Source organism: Cynoglossus semilaevis, chromosome 13 (assembly GCF_000523025.1).
Source record: "Cynoglossus semilaevis isolate Cse_v1.0 chromosome 13, Cse_v1.0, whole genome shotgun sequence".
Lineage (NCBI taxonomy): Eukaryota > Metazoa > Chordata > Actinopteri > Pleuronectiformes > Cynoglossidae > Cynoglossus > Cynoglossus semilaevis.
In genome coordinates this window covers 17,753,430-17,774,992 of record NC_024319.1, presented here as the reverse complement: position 1 = coordinate 17,774,992, position 21,563 = coordinate 17,753,430, and the positions used below count along the sequence as shown (strand labels likewise).

General features: G+C 39.4%; 2 protein-coding genes across 8 annotated transcripts in view; one reads left to right on the top strand and one right to left on the bottom strand.

The window, feature by feature from the left end:
- The window catches only part of LOC103388831 (lamin-A), a 35,835-nt gene extending 22,144 nt beyond the window's left edge, over nt 1-13,691 (bottom strand). Inside the window, exons 1-4 of one of the 7 annotated variants that reach the window (XM_025061672.1) lie at nt 13,574-13,691; nt 8,995-9,044; nt 5,078-5,164; nt 2,609-3,000 (exon numbers count right to left, since the gene is read on the bottom strand). In XM_025061672.1, the coding sequence (XP_024917440.1) occupies nt 2,609-3,000; nt 5,078-5,164; nt 8,995-9,044; nt 13,574-13,610 (566 nt within the window). In that variant the 5' untranslated portion in view covers nt 13,611-13,691. Of the gene's footprint in view, nt 1-2,608; nt 3,001-4,433; nt 4,694-5,077; nt 5,193-6,479; nt 6,935-8,994; nt 9,045-13,573 lie in introns of those variants that run through there. The other 6 variants (XM_025061676.1, XM_008324021.3, XM_025061674.1 and 3 more) reach the window with 6 other exon arrangements.
- Nucleotides 13,692-13,991: 300 nt separating this feature from the next.
- Nucleotides 13,992-21,563, top strand: part of mex3a (mex-3 RNA binding family member A) — an 11,692-nt gene continuing 4,120 nt past the window's right edge. Inside the window, exons 1-3 of the mRNA XM_008324020.3 lie at nt 13,992-14,442; nt 14,569-14,651; nt 16,171-16,575. Of these exons, the coding sequence (XP_008322242.1) occupies nt 16,173-16,575 (403 nt within the window). The 5' untranslated portion in view covers nt 13,992-14,442; nt 14,569-14,651; nt 16,171-16,172. The remainder of the gene's footprint in view (nt 14,443-14,568; nt 14,652-16,170; nt 16,576-21,563) is intronic.

Genomic DNA, 21,563 nt, shown 5'->3' with positions numbered 1-21,563 from the left:
GTCAAGTGGAGTCTAAAGTCATCAAATTGACTCGAGTCCACACCACTGCTGTCCGCACCAAATGTCACTTTTTCCATAGGAATACCTGTGGTTATAATGTAATATAATATATGATTGCAGAATCGTTATGCAACCAAATGAACATTGTTTAACAAACAGTGATTTTTTAAGGGTACAAATTTGCAATGAGTCTTTCACTCATTGCAAGTATTCATACTTCTCTAGGTTCAATAAATCAGGTGGCGCCACTCTGTGGGAAGAGAGTGACTGCACATATTTTTTAAAACGACAGTGAATTTAGTACTAAATCGTAGTTTTCCTGGACTCAGTGTGGATCTGCTGGAGATATTCGTCCCGTTAACAGGGAGCTTTTTCGTTGTCAAAATGCTCGCTCGGCGTGTGATTTAATTTGTTTTTCCCAATAATATATGTAGAACTTCATTAGAATTTGTTTTCATTCTAATTTTAAAACTGTAAAAAAAAAAAAAAACATTGCGACAAATGTGTTTTGGTGAATTTGCACTACACCAGGCGTGTCAAACTCATTTTCACTACGCGATACAGTTCAGTTCTAAATAGAGGACTGTATAGATGTAACTATTCCATAATGTATTTACATATATTTATATCTGCAATTGATTATTATTGAAAATGATACAACCCATTTGATGCCTTTGTCTAAACAATAATGTTGCTATTTACTTGTTTCTCTTCCATCCCCTGGATTGCTTTCAATTACTACTAATGACCGCTGCAAATGTAACCAAAAGGAATGTCATAAGTACAGGGTTCGGTCCCAGACTGCATTCGTACTGAAACAACAGGGTGTTGCACCACCTCAGGCTCAGAAAGGTGTAGTGTGGGCAGTGACGAGCACAAAGGTTAGTCACAGCGTCACCATAAAATGACTTCCTGATTAAAACTGCAGCACCATACTACAATCACTGTAATGAGGTGGTATTGACACACCTTTGGATTAAATCAAAAAGAAAACTCCCGACGGACGGCTCAAAAATAATTAGCCTTAACCAGAGGTGCGGACTCGAGTCGCATGACTTGGACTCGAGTCAGACTCAAGTCATCATTTTGATGAGTTTAGACTCGACTAGATTCTTGATAAAATGTAAAGAGACTTGCCACTCGACTTGGACTTTAAAATCAATGACTCGTGACTTCACTTGGACTCGAGCCCTTTCTCCAAAACCCAAAGTGATCTGTGTAAATATGTTGTTATTTTGTTTGAAAAGGACTAGAAAGGACTCGAAACAGAAACGGCAGGACTTGGGACTTGACTTGACACTTTCCAGTCTTGACTTGGACTCGACTCGGACTTTGCCTGTCTTGACTTGAGACTTGACTCGGACTTGAGTGCAAAGACTTGAGACTTACTTGTGATTTGCAAAGCAATGACTTGGTCCCACCTCTGGCCTTAACTAAGATCATAGGTTTCAGTGTGTTAAGTGACTATAAAAGCTAACTGATTCGCGTGTAAGCCAACCCCTGAAAATTGATCCCAAATTGATCCCAAAATTATCTTGGTAAACACTGTTTGCGATGGAAAATACAAGATGTGGGACCAAGTCCTTGCTTTGCAAGTCATAAGTAAGTCTCAAGTCTTTGCACTCAAGTCCGAGTCAAGTCTCAAGTCAAGACAGGCAAAGTCCGAGTCGAGCCCAAGTCAAGACTAAAAAGTGTCAAGTCCCCAGTCCTGCCATTTCTGTTTCGAGTCCTTTTAAACAAAATAATAATATATTTACACAGATCATTTTGGGTTTGGGAGAAAGTATCAAGTTTTGTCGAGTCAAAGGGCTCGAGTCCAAGGGAAGTCACGAGTCGTTGACGTTAAAGTCCAAGTCGAGTTGCAAGTCTCTTTACATTTTGTCAAGTCGAGTCTAAAGTCATCAAATTGACGCCTCGAGTCTGACTCGAGTCCAAGTCATGTGACTCGAGTCCACACCTCTGGAAAATACTGTCGCAGGTATTTCTGCGCATATAAGCCGACCCCGCCCGATTTGATTTTTTTTTTTTTTGTGGCGTCTTAAATTCGGCTTATATGCGAGTATGTAACGGTATATATATTTGTATTGTATCGACTATTTTTGTGTTATTCCTGTTGTATTGATGCAGATACATTTAAGGTTCGATTAAATCTGGTTTCCTTGTCTCCCTGTTGGCACTAGTCTTTTTTAATTTTTTTTTAATTTTTTTAATTTAATATTGTAAAGGAGGCTGTTATTTTTCATTCTCGCACTCATTCTTATGATGTGTCCTGTTTTTTTTTTGTTTTTTGTAAAGGAGGCTGTTATTTTTCATTCTCATGCTCATTTTTATCATAAGTCTCCTTTTTCTTTCTTTTTTTTGGGGGGGTGAGGGGGCATGAAAATTGTTTTGCAAACCCAAGTGTCTCCTATTGAGCTCATTTTGAATCCAAAACAATGTTAACATTCAAATAAGAAGTAATAAGAAAAGCCCTATATTTACATGAAATGTCTCGCAGCCACATGTAGCAAGCATGAAGCATCAAATCAAACGCATGGAGTTGCCTGTTGGAAAGTTACCGTTTTAGACACTTTCATCATAACCCCACCCCTTTAAGTTGTCCACCTACCTGGCTTTCAGTTCCCTGTGCTCCTCCCTCAGTTTGCTCAGCTCCAGTTGCAGGTGAGCTCGCTCCTTGGCGACCTGGTCCAGGGTTTTCCGAGCATCGGCCAATTCAGTCTCGTAGGCTGCTTTTACTCCCGTCACTTCTCGGCTGACCACAGACTCACTTTCGGTAATCCGCATCCGTAAACCAGCATTTTCGACCTCCAGTGATCGGACCTTGTCGATGTAGACGGCCAGACGGTCGTTGAGGTTGCACAAGTCTTTCTTCTCCTGCAGTCTGGTGATGCGGGTAGGGGAAAGAACGGTGGTGGCACCGCGGCTGACGCGTTTTTGGCCAGGGGTCTCCATGGCAAAATACAACTTGGAAAAGAGGTGCTGACTTGATAACGTCTCTAGCTGTGAGAAGAAGAAGAAGAAAAGTAAATTGCAAAAGTAAATGCATTTGTGGCGTTTTTACGTAGAATCCAAACTTTGTGATTCTTACTTAAGGAAATGAAGAATTCAATCTGAGTTTGACTTATCTGGGCTGCTAAAAGCACTGTTTAAAGTGCTGATAAATACACAAAGCAATATTAGATCATTGTGTTTTGTCTTTTTTTTTGTTTGTTTGTTTTTTTTTTGTAAAAACCCAAACAAAGAACCCAACCGAAATACAATGTGTTTTATGAATGCGCAGCGTAAACAGGGTCTGAAAAGAAAACAACTAGATTTTTTTTTTTTTTTGCACTATATAAATCTATATTTAGACACACACCGCACTAACAGAGACACAAACAAACCATCCAAGTACGGGAGGTGGGTTCCATTTATACTACTCCTCCACCTGGTTGTGTGCTCGCTATCGCCAGAGGCTCACTTTTTCAGGTTTCGAAACGCATTTGTGCATGCTTGCTCAAGATTCCGGGATATTTTTTATTGAATTTGCACACGGAACTCCCTGGAGATCGGATATCGCTTTGTTACTAAATTGCATGGGGTTATTTCAGGGCAAGTTTACTACTAAAAAAAAAAAAACGCTGAATGCTAAATGCTAAACAAACAGGCAGAAAAAAAAAAAAAAAAAACGCTGAATGCTTAATGATAAACAAAGATGAAACAGGCAAAGGGTATATTTGAGTAGGTTATCAAAAATATACAAAATAAAAGGTTTTCATCTTTTTAATGTGGTAAAAAAAATTTTTTTTACTCTAATCTTATTACATTTATATAATCAAAAACCCTGTCATATCATTACTATAGGGTTAGTCTGAGCACATAATGAATGAGTTTGTTTTCGTTACTGTCCTGAGCTGTAAACTAACAGCTCTCACTTTAGTCAACAGCCATTTCCCAGAGATAAGAATAAAATGTTCAAAGACGGGCAGCGCCGCTAAACTCCTCGCCATTTATTACTACACCACTCGTTACGGAAGAATGTGAATATTTTTTTTATGGCAAGGCCGGTGTTCACATGCTCACAAGAGGTGTGAATGTGTGCACACACCTCTGGACTGATCCCACATACCACGCCACCCACTCCCGGTAAAAAACATTTCATTCTGAACATTTGTTTGAGTGCTTAAGCGCTAGTTGTTGTTTTTTTTTATGTTTAACTCTGTTTAAACAATAAAAAACACATAAAACTTTGAGCTACAAAAATGCAACACGCTGGTCTGTAAGGTATGAAAGACGAGACAAGGTCGTAAAAATGTTTTCCAACCTTTTCCCAAAACTTTAACACAGCTTTTAAGACAAAGTTTCCTCACACCGCTAAAGCACAAATGCATAGGACCTTTTTCTATCTTTGTCTGTGTGTGTGTGTGTGTGCGTGCGTATAGACGCCTCTTTACCCCAATGCAGTGTAGAGAAGAAACTTGTTGAACAGTGCAGTCTTGTTCGTAGCTGGTGGGTGGGACTGTGTGTCTCTGGCTGGTGCCCTGTAGAAGAACAGAAAGAGGGGAGGGACTGTGAGAGGAGGGCGGTGTCAAAGAGGAGGCGTTATTGTAAAACAGTCTCTGATAATGTGTGTATCCGGGTAGAAAAGTCTTCTTAAAGAGGACACAAAATAAGCCTCATTCCAGATAAGACTAACACTTTTAAGGGTTTTGTGCCGCATTTGAAAAAAAAAATTGAAAAAAAAAAACCCCAAAAGGTCAGCAGCAGTAGAGTTTGTTACATGAGCCTAATACCACGCCACCCACTCCCGGTAAAAACATTTCATTCTGAACGTTTGTTTGAGTGCTTTACTCTGTTTAAACAATAAAAAACACACACAAAACTTTGAGCTACAAAAATGCATTCAACGCAACACGCTGGTCTGTAAGGTATGAAAGACGAGACAAGGTCGTAAAAATGTTTTCCAACCTTTTCCCAAAACTTTAACACAGCTTTTAAGACAAAGTTTCCTCACACCGCTAAAGCACAAATGCATAGGACCTTTTTCTATCTTTGTCTGTGTGTGTGTGTGTGTGCGTGCGTATAGACGCCTCTTTACCCCAATGCAGTGTAGAGAAGAAACTTGTTGAACAGTGCAGTCTTGTTCGTAGCTGGTGGGTGGGACTGTGTGTCTCTGGCTGGTGCCCTGTAGAAGAACAGAAAGAGGGGAGGGACTGTGAGAGGAGGGCGGTGTCAAAGAGGAGGCGTTATTGTAAAACAGTCTCTGATAATGTGTGTATCCGGGTAGAAAAGTCTTCTTAAAGAGGACACAAAATAAGCCTCATTCCAGATAAGACTAACACTTTTAAGGGTTTTGTGCCGCATTTGAAAAAAAAAATTGAAAAAAAAAAACCCCAAAAGGTCAGCAGCAGTAGAGTTTGTTACATGAGCCTAAAGGGACATTTTCCTGTTTTTTTTTTTCTTTTTTTTTTTACTAACAAGGAATCCATCGTAATCCTTTCAAGGAGGACATTCTTCTGTTTAATGAGCCCCAGAGATGCACTGATTTCTAAACGTTTTTTGTTTGACTATGCAGTGTGTGTGTGTGTGTGTCTGCACTTAAAAACATTAATAGCACAAAAACTAACGAACCTATTCCTAGCCTGGCAGCCTATTTCTTAGTTGCTTTATGAGCTATGTATAGCGTAGCATTATACTCTTGTATGACAAGTTAGGATCATATAATGTTTAACTTGTTTGTCATATTGGGCTGCATATAAATAAACCACTATTTTTCATAACCTAAATGACAGGAACACAACTGCAACGCGCATTAACCTAGCTTTTGTTTATTCAGTGAGCTATTTCTTTTTTTATATATATTCTCTGCTGCTAAGAATACACCTCCAGAAAATGAGGCAAAAAAAAAAAACAACTTTACTTTTGAGATGAAACAAATGTTGGTAAAAAAAAAATCGAGTGTGACACAGTGAATTTTGTGTATTTTTGCTGCACTAATATATAACATATATAACATCTATAGTGTGTAGTAGCATCCATATAATGCAACAACTGAATCTTGTTGTTCTATAAAGCTACATGAATTTAATCAGCATCCCAACATAATAGATACATAAAGTAAGTTTAGTTTATATGAGTAAATATATATTTACTGTTTTCTGTTGGGAGCGACTTATCAAAACACCCCGACATCACCGTAGTGCAGAATACACTGGTGTCAGTGTCAGTTTACAGACACTGACCACCACTTCTGGTAAACATTATAACACTGCAGTGTGCATCAGTCTTTAAAATACATTAAATAAACAAATAAACCAATTTGACAAGAACGTGTTGCTAAACATATCTCAAATCACACACAAAAAAACAAATTCAGCCATTAATATAAATGTAAATGTTCAGTTTAACAATGCAGTTAACTGGTAAATTATAACTATTTCACATTATCCAGACAGGTCAGTACTAAATTAATGTGGGGGAGGTGGGTGACTGTGACTCACAACAAGCAGTCCTCTGATGCTACTTCTTCCTCACCTGAATCCAATGGAACAACACGTAGGGAACTGCTAGCAAAGAAGACGGCCAGCATTCCAATTTACACTACGTTGAGATGCGAACAAACTGATTTAAACTGCGTATATTGACAACGCACTGTGGTCAAGGAGTGTTTGTTACTCAAACTTAGACGGGGACTGCTAGTGTGCTACTGCGTATATTTTGTTTTATTAAGCCCTACCGCCCTCTGCTAGTAAACAGCAACTTGGCAGCGGTAAACCCTACCGACGACACCGCAAGTCCGAGCTTCTATTAGATAATCAAACTGTCAGTCACATCCGGTGACCAATCATGTTCACTCTCCTAACATTCTACTCCCCCTCGTCTGTGTTGACTTTTTCCTCAATGTCCACTGAATAAAGTTTAAGATAATATGAGATTTTGAGAAGTATTAGTCACGCTACCATTACCGTATTTTACATAGATATGAAAACTATTAGTTACGCTACCATTACCGTAGTTTACATAGATATACGTACAACCTACGGCACTTCTGAAGAGCACTGTATACGGCTTCCCATTCGAAAGTCACTACTGTGGAAGAAACCTACTGATCCTGTTGCCCTCGATGTAACTGCTTTCCACTAGTGTATTTATGAATAACGTCCACTAGTGTCCACTATTGTATTTAGGATTTTTTTAAAAACTAAAATAAAACATTATGGAAAGGGATGGATGCCACCTGTCAATTTGTAATTTAAGAAAAATATCAAATAAATTTCGCTACACAAATAGACGAATTTATATTTATAATACATATTTGCTTCTCCTGTCACAGTGAAATTCAATTGAATATCCCTTTCACTAGGTGGCGACAGAACTGTTTTTGACAAATTTGTTCAAATATTATTTTTTAAATATTATTTTGTTAATGGATTTCTTAGTATTAAAAAAAAAAACAAGGATGTTTCTTGTTCCTAGTTCCGCTAAAGACACACTCTGGCGCTCCCTACTGTTCAGTTGAAACATTCACAGTCGTCATCGAGTAAGGGTTGTCTAATTCTACACTAGAATTATAATTCATTTTCTTTTCTTTTTTTTAGAACAATTCAATTGGTGCAGATTTTTTTGAATGATGCTGCAGAGTTTAAATAAAGAGCAGCATTACCTTTTGCAGAAGTAATGATAGTGTCAGTAGTAGTCGCTGTTTGTAGTAAAATTGGTAGTGAGTATATAATATCAGAACTCCTTTTGGGAGCTTTTTGCCTGTGTTAATAGCTCTACATATTTTGGCTAACTTTTAATTGTTTACTTTAGTGTTTACCTGTCTAAAATCCTATCAATTTTGTAATCTTACGGAACATTTTACTGTCTGACAATATGAAGGATAGACACATTTAAAAATAAGTGTTACGTACATGGTAAAGGTACAATAAGATTAACTGGAAATTCAAGGAAACCAAATACATTTTTAGGACTTTTAAACTTTAAACTTTTAGGGCACTTTGCTCAAATCCTCAAATTAAAAAAAAGTTGACAATGCTAGCATAAAATACAGATGTTTAAGGTGTGTAAAAACAGTTACATTTAAAATGTTTATACAGGTTATACAGGAGCTGTTTATGTACCGTTGTGCTCGGTGCGGCTGATAATGAAGACTTCCAGAAACTTCCCTGTTTCTGTTTACCTCTGCTGCGGACAAGCACAAAGTAAAAGGAGTTAGCCCCGGAGCTAACGTTAGCTTCGGCCCTGGAGCAGATCACTCGTCTCCCCTGTACATTCCAACTATGGTAGGGATGCCGAAACAAGAAAGAGCTAACGTGTAACTCGCTGTGTAACAGGCACTGTTCGGGGAAAAAACAAAAATATTCCATGTTAGGCTTATAGAGAAGTGCGACCTATATATGTCCGAATATTTTTTTCTTCTTAAATTTAGTGGCTGCGGCTTATATTCATGTGCGCTCATTAGTCCGGAAATTACGATTACATTTTTCATGATCATTGAAATATGAAATATTACTTAAATTATTTATCAGTTCTCTTAGTAAAGCTAAAGATTGTCTTTTTTTTCCTCTGATGGTTAGCTCGAATTCAATGCTGTCTTTTAATTGCATTTAGTTTTTGTCATATTTTTGTTCAAAGTTCATAACATTTTAATTAACTTGTGACTCATTTTTATATAATTTATATATATATATATGTTATATGTTTCTTATGTTGATATTGCCAGATATAATTCCTTGCTCTACATTCAATCAAATGACAATCCAATGAAAGCAAAAGGATGACCAAACACCACCGTTGAGTGCAAAAACTGATGAGCTCATCATCACCGTCATCACATCAGTATGGGAAGCAAGTTGTGTGGTGAGTATTAGTCATCATGCCTTGTAGCAGTAATGTAAAAATGCCATAGGACAGTGACAGAGGGGACAGGGAAAGAACATTACTTTTTTAAATTCACAATTCGGTTTTTCAAAATGCAAAATAATTTACATCAACTAACACAGGTACACTTACTTGTCCAGGGTACAGCTTTTTACAGGATCCGCCAGGTCTTGGAGTGTTTTCTACAGAGGAGAGACACAAACAAACAAAGGAAGAAATGAAAAAAAAAAAAAATATATATATAGTAAAAAGAAACTAAAAAAGAGAAACAAACAAGAAAGAAATTTCAAAACAAGGCCTTGGTGAACGCGGTGAGCTAACAAGGAAGTGAAGTTAAAGATGACCTAATACCCATAAAAAGCAATGATGTCATGCTACCTGACTCATTTTCCCAGATGACAGCAGCTCTCCTGATTACAACAACCCTCTGCACATGTGCGTGTCTGATTACTTCTAGAGCAGTACTGAGATGTGCTGAAGCGCTCTTGTGCTAAAGATAAGGAATCTAAAATAACACAGCTGACACAACGGGGCTTATTGTCTATAACGTTCAATCAACGTAAATGTTCTAAAGCATTATTTATATATATATATATATATAATATTATAATTATATGTTAGAGACAAAGCAGATTAGCAAAGTATTGTTTTCTATCAGTTACACATGCGGCTAACACGGGTGACCTCTCTGCGATTGTTTAAGAAGTTTACACAATAAAAATGCAAACTACGGCCCGGGGGCCGGATGCGGCCCGTTTGGCTTTTTAATTTGGCCCTCTACACGTGTCTGAATTATGTTATTGATTTCTATCGTTATACTTCTGCCTTTTCCCTGCAGTGCCTGCATTTCCCCAATTGATGACATAGAAAAGGCTAAAAGCATTTTAGCATGTTAGCATTTATGCATGACTTTTACATGTCATTTATCTTAGTTCAAACAAACGCTTCATCCATCTTGCTTAAGTACTTAAGTTCAGAGAGGGACACCTTGCTGTGGATCGAGGCTGCAGATGGATTTAAATCTGTATTTCCAGATACAGAGCGATCGTTGTTCAAATTATTTTTAACACGTTGTGTACAGTCTTATATTGCCTCAATTCGAGAATGATCCATGGTGCACACTCATTCTGAACGCTAAGCTAACCGGTGTATTCCAGTGGACGTTTTGAAAATTCACTGTGAATAAAGGCAAGGGTAGGAGGAGAGAGCAAATGGTGAAGAGAAAGGGAACCACAGGACATAGGTGACCGTGATGAAACTGAATCTGGAAAAACAGACAGGAGGGAAAGGGGGACCATAGTACAACAGCAGTACCACCAGCATTTGCTATATACCGTAATTTCTGGACTATTGAACGCACCTGAATATAAGCCAGAGCCACTAAATTGAAGAAAGAAATAATTGAACATATATAGGCTATAAGCTATACATATATATACATATATACATATACATATACATATATACATACATACATATATATACATATATATACAGTATATATACATATATATATATGCTATATATATATATATATATATATACATATATATATATATATGCTATACATATATAGGCTTCTCTATAAGCCACAGGGGTCCGCGTTGTAACATGGGATATTTACGCAGAAAAATTTTTAATTAAATAAATGCTTTTTTCCGAACAGTGCCTGTAACACGGCTGGTCACACGTTAGCTCGTTCCTGCTTTAATGCCTTGACTGTACTTAGTGATCTGCTCCAGGGCCGAAGCTAGCATTAGCACCAAGGCTGACTCCCTTCACTTTGTGGTTGTCTGCAGCAGAGGTAAACAGAAACAGGGAAGTTAGGGTCTTAATTATCAGACAGGGCTCAATTTTTAGTTCATATTTTAGATATGTAATATAAATATATTTTATTTTTAATTATGTGTCTGATGGGGTTTTTTTAAAGCTATTCTACAAGTGCACTACTTTGATGGTTTTGTTTGCTCGTGTTTATTTTATTTTTTATTTTCTGCAATATTTGCATATTATATTATAGATATCGCAGTGGTAAATTCAGCAAGAAGGTGCGACAAATGCAACGGGGTTCTATAGTCAAGTAACCGCAACCCTCCTGTCCTCCTAAAAGAGCACATACTGTCGCCCTACTGTGGAATGTGTAACTATGCATGGACTTATGGACAATGATGAGCACATACTTAAAAGATTTAAAAAAAAAAAAGATGCCTCTCAGCCTTCGAACTAGGGGGTCAAGGGAGGTTACAGAAAAAAGGAAAACAGATGGCCGTGATGAACAGATCAATATAATTTAGATCTTTCACAAGGAGGTAATTTGACCTCAGCGCTCGCATTAGCAAAAGCAACAACTAACAGTAGCACACGGCTGTTGGCAGTGAAATTTATCAAATGGGCTAGCGATCCATTCCACAACAAGATGGACACTGACCATTACAAGGTCATGTGGCAGAGCAAAAGCAGTATCTCCAAAAACGTAGCCCAGAAAGAAACACTGTACACATGAAAAATACAGAGAGGGTGCTTTGAAGAGGAGAGAAAGGAAACAATATCCAAGATCCATGCTCTTTATTGATTGGGGCTTTGTTCTTCCATTGACCAATTTCCATAGAGCCAGACAACCTCTTGCACACACTTGCCAAGGGCTCCGCTGTGGTTTTGTCCAGTTGATGCTTCCCTGTATTTTTTTTCCATTGTGTCGCAAATACCTTATACAATGATCTCACAATGGGTGTTGGTATACAGACACCCACTTGGTATACACTAGCCTCTTAGCCTCCAATACTATCTTAGCACCTCTTAGTATCTTGGCAGTGGCGCTTTGGTGTAGAACCCCAGGGTTCACCTCCTGGGCAAGTTCGAATCCCGGTTAGGGCGGTTGGTGCCTTCCAGTGGACTCACCACCTACAGGAAGGTTTGGGGGGGGTGGTATGGGGCAGTGTGATTTGGATGGCGACTGCTACCCCCGCGACCCGCTAACGGAAAATGGATGGATGGATGGAGTATCTTGGCACAATACTGCAATACTACCACATAATGTAAATTCTACACCTCCCACGTCACCGCCAGTAGCACACATCCGAAAGGGAGAATGGGCGACCCGCTAACGGAAAATGGATGGAAGGATGGAGTATCTTGGCACATATCTTGGTATTACTATCAGGTACCTCTTCGTCCCATTCGGTGAATCTGGAGAGGGCGTCTGGCTTCGTGTTACGTGACCCAGGTCGGTAGTTTAGGGTGAAGAGGAACCTCTCGAGGAACAAGGCCAGCCAGGTCTGATGAGAGTTAAGGTGATTAGTGGCAACTCAGATGGTTCACAGGAACGCTCCCAGCTAGCTAGCATCAATTTCAACCACAGGTTTTCTTGCTCCAGTTGAAGAGGAGCTAAAGAGAATGGAGTTGATGGGCATTATAGAGAGACTGATCTGACAGAACGGTGCATGCCCATTGTCAATGTGAATGCTATGCTAGTTTTAGCCCCAAGAACTTCATCATGCTTTTCCTCCTCTTTCTCTTGCAAATGCTCACCCACGTTATGGATTCTTTGGGAAACAACGCTCTAGGCCACACAAGTACCGATAGAAATCTGTCAGTTATGTTAGCATCTGTCAGTTATGTGTGGACTACAGTCCATATCTGGTAGTGTCTGAACAAACAATTGTTGGCTTTACGGGGTCAAACAGAAAGTGAAAGTGAACTACTTGTCATTGTGACACAGCACAACACTGCACACAACAAAATGCGACCTCTGCTTTTTAACCCATCACCAAAGTGAATAGTGTGTGGGAACAGTGCCATGCTCAGAGCACCTCAGTGGTAACTTGGCAGACGGTGGACTCGAACCTTAAACCTTCCGGACCCAGGTTCGCTTCCTTAACCACTAAGCCACCACTGCCCTGATGAGAAGTTCAATGAGGAGCTCATCACAACACGGTGGAGAGGTTAGGTATCATCACATGTAGCTAACCATTTCAAACAACTTTCTCGGGTCACCAAGATTTTGAGGTAGTTCCATTGTTATTGTGGCCTTGACTTTCTCTGCGCTTAGGGATCCATCTTAGGTCCGACCTGTCCCTAAGAAGTTAAGTTCAGGCTGGCTAAGCTACAATTGTCTTTTTTGGACCAATAAAGCTGAAGACTTGCTTAGGCCTCATGAATCTCCTGTGTTTCTACAAAAACCAAAATGTCACGTAAGACCATGCCATCACGTCCTTGACATTTTTAGCTGTGGCCACCTGGACTTTCAAGGATATTTTTGTTAACACATAGAGTTGCTTATTCAATTAACTATCCATATTAATTCCATAAAACAACAGGGATCATTTTCTTCATAACCAATTTACAGATCGGTTGTAACCACATTCTAAATAACGCATCCACTGACTTTACTGTAGTTCACTCGTTCCACCATGCAAAAAAATAACCCTGTTGTTCCGCAACAAGGTCTCATCCTGATTCCGGACCGCTGACAAAAAAGTAGTCCTCAATCTGCTCAGCTGTTTTTCCTCTTCTTCAATCTGAGGTGTTAAAAAAATATATTTTATACAAAGACGAGCAATAATATGAACGACATCTCCCTCTGCAAATTACAACCGAATTCCCACTGTTAGCATTGTGCAAGGGTGTCTTTAAATAAATACAGAGAGTGGTTATGTTCTCACAAGGATAAGACACGTGGACACATCAGAACCTACATTTTCACTCAACTCACCACAACTTTGCGTTGAATGTTCAATCCCATACTTCATTGCGTTGGGTGGAAGTAACCGATGGGGAAAAAGTTATCGTGACGTACCGCTCGTATCGCTCGCTTGTGGTCTATGGTCTCGTGAAATCCTCCAAATGTTAATCCTCACCATCAGAAATGAACTAGGGAAGAAAGCAATTAACTATATTTGTCTGGAATAATTTCCAAGCGGATCTTAAATAGTGCGAACCTTGTTTTGTTTTTTTTTAATGTTTATTGATTTAAATATTGCGTGTTATCTCTGTTGTGGTGAGTGATTTTGTTTTGTTGTTATGTGGTTTTCTTGTCCTCTCTTGAAAAGATCGCATTAATAAAGGAATGAATATTAAACAATAAACTACCAAAGCATCATTTCCCATCATTTGAATTTCATTACATTAAATGTTGGAGGTACCGAAAAACATATGCTCAAAAACACTGCGATCATTAGAATAATAAATGCAGAACATCTTGCGTACAGCACAAACTATGCCGTTGCCCTGTGAAGCACAATTTGGGAGTGTGTGCAAGTGAACAGGGAACACGTGTTCCTTTGTTCACCAGAAAGCTGCTTGTAAGACACTACAAGCGCGCGCGCGCGCCCGCGCACGCATATCTGTGCGTATACTACCCCTGCTGGTCTGCACCAGAGTCTGACATCATCCTCAACATCGGACGCTTCTTTCCACACGCTTCCGTCACAACATTTAATATGAGACACTTCGCGTCGATAAACACGATGCTGTTGCTTTTACTTCAAAAGATGTCCCAGAATGCAGCACTGCTCCAAAATCACGTGCGCACCCAGACTTCCTCAACTCCACGCAGCACACGTTGTTTACATCCATACGTCGGTAGGGTATTCAAAATATGTATTAAGCATTAATTATTATAATGTCTGGGGGGGGGGCACCATTTTGAGGATACTTGTGAAATCTATGTTAAATATTCCTTTCTTTGTTTTTCCTCGGTGAAGAAAGAAAGCGAACAAAGAGGTGGAGTAGCAGGATGTGACATGCCATAGGATCAGGAACCTGAGACGGAACGGTAGCAGATGGGGGAGGTGCGTTGTGTCTGGGCTATGAGGAGGACGGGGGCGTGGTCGTACAAACCAGACTGGGCGTGGTTAAGCGTAGTCCAGCCTCATTTATAATGCAGACGCCTTGTGTCGCGGTTACAGGAGGGTTGCCAGATCCACGGTTTTTCGGTGGAGAAAAGGTTGAGAGGTTAATATTTAAGTTGAACCGTGTGTACTTATTTAAACTAATATTTTTCTAAAAGTTAAATCACTATTAAAAAAAAAAATCGAATGTGTGAACGTGTTAATTTCGGCAAACTTTACTTAAAAAAAATATATAGGAATTTGACAGGAATTTAGTTTTGTCTTGTTCAAATATGCGACTCAATCCTCGCTGCAAACGTCAAATCCCACTTTGACGTTCGGTTTATTGTCATTTTGAGCCTTAGTGATCATAGAGATAATATATAGTTTCAAAAGTTTTAGTCAAATCAACAATAGGGACATTGTACTAAGAGTAAAAGTAATTAGTAATTCGTTGAAAATGACTGGCATCCACAATCATTGGAGCTTTTCAGATATGAAATGAAAACACCCAAATGAAACCAACACCCAACTGTGTTTAACTGATTTCTTCATTTGACCTTGACTTTTCTTTTAATATTCTGCCAGTAAACACAAATTATTGCACAAAAAAAAAAAAACCATGGCAACATTTTTAAGTGACAGATAACTTGTTCACATGCTTTGGCATCATAAATGGTGAGCCATTCTCGTTAGCTAAGACTGAGCCTTTGTTGTTTACGCTGTCAAAACATAATCTCAACGGCCAAACATGTTGCTAGTTATGCTGCCAATTTTAGAAACGCTCATACTAGTACGATGATGATGCGGCGATTTCTCGGTTTCTCCACTCTCTTTAAGCACGCACTGCAGAACACATTACATTTTCTTTTATAAACAATTTTATGCAATTTGCTTTTTTTTTTTTTTTTTGGAAAATTTGTAATTGAATGTCACTTAGAATGTGTCGTAATTAGTCAAATATTGGCACACAATGTTTAGCACTCTAGTGGATTTGTGTTTTATATAATATTTCGGAGGCAGAGAATATTGAAGCGAAGGTTAAGTTTAAAGTTGTTTGGTTATTAAAATGTAAGATATTCATTTGGGTTGGGTTCAATCGAAGAGGACCATCGCCTGATCTGAGGACAAAATGAATAACATCTACCGATGCACTCTGAATGTCTTTGTTTGCCTTGGTCGCCACACATAACAACATCCACCTTAACGGTTTCTCTAACCATGTGCTGCAGCACTCCAGATATGGCAACCCTCTGTGCCGTTTGTTTTCAGAAGAGACTGTGACTCCTCTGTACAGTACACGAAAAAGAAGGAGAGAGAGAAAGAGAGAGAGCGAGAGAGAGAGAGAGAGGGGCGGTAAATGGGAGGGACTAGCGCAAAAGGAGGAATGGGAGAGAAGGGGTGAGGAGGAGGAGGAGGCGGGGGCCGCACGGGGGTTGGTTTCTTCCTTCAGTCTTTGTCTCACTCACTCTTTTGTTAGCCATGCCTAGCCTGCTAGTTTTAGCAGGGATCATGGAGAAAAATGGGGGCTTTGCCGGTGACCTGGCTGGCCCCAGCTTCGGCGGCGAGAGTCTCCTCGTGCCGCCCGACGAAGAGGAGGACGACTCCCGTGCCCTCAGGGTCGCTCTGGGCCAGTTGTCTTTGCTGGGTCTCGGGGAAGGCGAGGGTGGCGGCGGGTCCCCGACAACAGGAGTACAGGACCGAAGTAATAACAACAACAAGAAACACAGTGGCGGCGGAGACGCGGCTATACTGCAGGGCAAAAGCAAGTTGTGTTCGCTTTACGAGAGCGCGGCGAGCGAGACCAAAGGACGCGGCTGCAACATCACTGAGTGTGTGCCAGTGCCCAGCTCTGAACATGTGGCCGAGATAGTGGGCAGACAAGGTAACAGCACGCACACACACACACACACGCGCGCACGATTCCTGCATAAACTTCTTTGTGCTGCTGCTCCGTGACCCTGCCGTGCATTCTCTTCGTCTTGGACATTTATGTTTTCTTTGCCGTTACCTGGTATTATTTACGCGAGGAAAAGGGAGCGGTGTGTGTGTGTGTGTGTGCGTGTGTGTGTGTGTGTGTGTTTTGTACTCCCTCGAGGCAGCATCCTCCCACTTTTCTGAACTGTAGGTTACCTTTGTACGCATTATTCTCGAAAAGTCCGGCGTCTTCTATTTTAAAATAATAATATTCAACGCTATTATTATCGGCAGCGGCGTGTGTATTCGTAGCAGTATCGGTATTATTGATGGCGTTAATAATTTATTATGTTATTATGTGAATAAATGTGCGTATAGACATATTTTGTTTCCCCCCCTCTAAGTTATTCTACATCCATGCCCGAATATCGCTGCACACACAAACGATAACTATAACTATTATATTCCAAGCTTCTACAATTACTTTTATATTTTTTTGGGGACTACAACTGTTTTCTTAGCTGTAGCTATAACCAGTTAACTAACCATATTTAAATCTTACTAAACTTGGACCAGAGCCTCAAAACAAAGGTTCCGGTTCATTACAACTAGGATTGCGTCCCAAAAAAAAGGGTACAAAAGGGACAGCAAAATTCAACACACACAGAAGCAGCACTTACTTCCTTTGTCGTCTGAGGTGCGCCTGACGTTAAAGAAAGACTTTACGCTACCGGGGAAGCGAATATCTCTCACTGCAGTTTAAAAATCTGTAGTCTTAGTGTTGTAGTATGTTTAAAAAATAAAAACAAAAAAAAACAAACGTTTTTATTATTGTATTCGGCTTCTTGTTTCTCGCGTTGCCCGCTGCCAAAGTGATACAGTCGGACAAAGGAGGGTGCGTGTTTCCTTTTTTTTCTCCCCCCCGCCCTTTTGTGTCTGTCTTCCCCCTGGAAATGATGGAGTTGGGGAAGATGTGTTAGGAAGTACTTTTAAAAATCAATTTTAATGTGAATATTGCAAAAAACGTTGCTGCAGTCGACTGATAGCAATGCACTGCTGTGAGCCCCACTGAGACAGCAGAGAATCAACCAAGTTGTAAAAGGTTTAAGGAGCAGGGTCAAACTTTCTGTTTTTGTTTTTTTTAACATTCACATTAGGTCATTGTGCGTTTGTGTTGTGTAGAAATGGAACGATGCGTATATTAAAATCACACGTGTAGTCGGCCGCCCAATGAACTCTATGTATTTCAGTAGTGTTTTTTTTGTTGTTTTTTTTTGGACAGAAGTTCTCCTCTTCACCATGTCCTCGTATTTACAACCTCAAACTACAAACTTAATTATTGGGAGGAAATTAAATCCAATGTCAAAACCACAACGTTGTTCCAAAATGTATGTATTATGTCACCCTGGTCTTAATGCAGAGTTACCAATATTGCTTCATCGCCCACAAGTATTCTCCTCAATAATAGACACGCCTACCGGTATATACCAGTAGAGGTGTAAATACAAATGTCAAATATATTCACATTGACATTTGTTTTTCTGCATAACATCCCTTTCCTTTAACTTGCGATAAGCCCCAACGTGTGTGCCCTGCCCATCTCTTTAGCGGGTGTAAAACCTGAGGATGACTTCACGTAAATACAGCAACTGTTGAGTGGTGTGAAATAAATGGTGTTCACACTGCTCAACGGTCAGTTCTTCTGTCATCGCGCACGTGCTCCAAGGGTAGTTGTGTGCCATTATGGCAGGTGTTGTAGACCTCAGGACAACGCACAACACACGCTGTGGTCCGACTGTATATGTTTGAGCCACAGTTAGGCCCAGAACGAGAAGCTAAAGCTACTGGTTGGTGGTTAATACGTTACCTCGACATACATTGGTGGTCAAATATGGACTAACAAAAGATGTACGCCACTGGTTCTCTCTGTGTCGTAACGGTTGACAACACACTTCAAGTGCCCCGGGTATTAGCATAATATAGCACATGTTCATTTAGCATGTGCTTAATGAGCGATGGGTTGATCGTAGTACATGTAGGAGTATGGCAGTATGGGTGTAGCCACCCAGTGCAGGGATCAGGATTTTATAATTATAACAGGTGATTTTGAGACAACAGATTTTCAAACCTCTACTCGTTTGTCGAAACTGGCAAGTAGTAGGTGGACGCTCGAAGGTTGCGTGATCAATTAAAATGGAAACGAAATACAACCTTTTCATTAATAAAAGTCCATCCATCCATCCATTTTCATCCGTTACCGGGTCGCGGGGGCAGCAGTCTCCACGACCGCCACCTAAATCACTCTACCCCATACCAATCCCCCTCCTCCCCCCCTGAACCTTCCTAATCGGGATTCCATCTTGCCCAGGAGGTGAACCCTGGGGTTCCACACCAACGACAGAGACATCGCCTCTGGGCCGAAGCTCCGCTAATAATAGTCGAAATGATTAATTATTATTATTATTATTAGTTATTTAAGTCACTGATAATGACATTGTAGAATAAATAATAATGACCTAATCAGAAGGAGCACCCTTGACCAATGAGTAGGTCCAGATGAGTGAAGTCACAATTGGCTTGCAAAATAGCACCTCATACACTGGGAAAAAAAGAAGCCATTTTTTAACATTACATAGATTGTTCTTTTAAAATTTTAGCTCACAAGGACGGACAGTTACAGTCAGAATCTGAACCCAAACCATGGAGTTTATTGCAGCAAATGCTATGGTACCATTTCTGTGACGTGGAGGAAATCAGTGAGTTTTTTTTTTTTAACTCATAAGTCACTTGTTGGTTGTATTGAAGGTGGTTGAAGTGATCCGTCATGTTGCCGCATGATACAGACACCACACCAGGGAACTTAACTTAACATTTCTCCTCTCCATCTGCTATGTTCTCCTGCTGCTCTCCTCCTTCTGCTGTCTTTACTCGTGTTGTCTTAAAAGAAAAAAAAAAATACTGGAATAGACCCTTGTAGGTATATGCATGTGTACATACTTATGATTGCAGAGTGAAAGTAGGCAAAAATATTTTAAGAATAATCATCCTTTTTTTTTCTTTTTTTTTCCTGTTCCAATGTGGCAGTGGTACTAAATGATTACAAATCCTTACGGTCCACTACGCTTATTTTTTTTTTTTTATTATTAGCAAATAGAATCACACCAAGAAAAAACAAGCACGGGAAAGAAAAGGTCTACAAACTCAAAAATGTCTGTTCTATATTAAAATTTACATAAATTATCTAAAGGCAGCCGGAAGAAGGGACCAGTGAGAGGAGCTTTTAAAACTAAATGCTTAGTTCCACAATTTTCCTTTTACACAAAAACAATGCTGAGAAGCAAGCAAAACAGTAATGCACATCCGGAATGTGATTAGTCTGTCTTGAATTCATGTTAAAAAATATGTACAATATGATGTAAATGAAGTGCAGAGCGCACCAAAAAAAAAATAAAAAAATACAATTTTAATAGGCCATGTAAAGATTTGGGAGCTTGGGGATTTTTGAAATTGAAATCCATGCATCCAGGGTGGGATTCGGGTATTTCGACAGATTATCTGCAGTGTCAAGTGTCATTAAGTGTCATTAAGCCTCATAACGGGGGAAGATGATTCCAACAATAAAAATGAAAACCCCTAAGATAAGCATGATGTTCACTATACTGTGCCTGTATAATAGACAGCATTTTTTTTTGGTCTGGTAGGAAATGGTCATTAAAATATATTGTAAGTACAGTGAAGTTCTTAATGAGCAACATGCGTAGAAGCGGTAAACTGAAGCATAACGTGGTGAGAACGGTTCGTGACGATGGTTAATATTATTGATGTGCACTTCAAGAATGGGTTTTAAAGTCTGGCACTATAAATGTACAACTATACATGTATAAATATACAAAGTCTAACACTTTAGACCATATGAACTATGAAACAAAATGCAAGGCTAAAACCGTTTTTTTTAAAACATATTTTAATATAAGATAATATAAGATGACAGTGATGGAAGAAGTCAACTTCATTGTCTTGATTGCCATCAACGCTGGCAGCAGTGACCGCTTTCAAGGGCGCAAGAGAATCGGTGGTTTTCTCAACACACCACAGCCACATAGCTACTAGTGGGATTCAAACCTTCGACCCTCTGATAAACACCACTGGGCCCATAAGCTGTCCCAATGGGCTGCTTTTATTGCTGTTATTTTCACAGTTTCATTGCCATTTAATGTAGGTATTTATTACTGAGTAAACTAGCCCCACTGAAATGCAACAGACAAATATGACAGTATCTCTGTCATGTCCTCCTCCTCCTCCTCCTCCTCCTTTTAATTTCTTTCCCTTGCCGAAGGCACCAGAAAGTTTGGTTCGTTTGGGATATTATTATCATTGTTAATGTTTTCTGGGATTGCGTCAGAAAACTCCACCCTGCCCTCAGGGAGCGTGTACAGCCTACTCTTCCATCTTTTCTAATAATCTTTTAGCTTTTACAGATAAATGAATTGTGTTTTATGAAACATTATACATGTGCAGTTATTACATTTATTAGTATGTAATGGATGTGTTATTGATTGTGTTTATAAAATAAGAGTACTATCTAGTGCTACTTTAAGAATCCTGGATGGTACACTTTTTTCTATTTTTTTTTTGCATTTGCCTATAATGACGTAAGAGCCTAAACGTTCTTTGGATCATACCTTGATCTTCAGACTGTAAATCAGCCAGATTTTAGAAAAAACAAATGTTGTGGCCATTCTGAAATCCTCATTATTTACAGCGATTATGCCTAGACAGTAGAAACGTATATATGTCCCTGTTGGACTTTCCCTTAAAACAAGTGAAAGAATAATATTAATAAAAATCACAGAATTCAAAACAACGTACAAATACATGTGTATACAAATTATTTAAAAAATATTTAATGGAAATATTTTATATTAGGGGTGTCTGGGGCAGTGGTGGCTTAGTGGT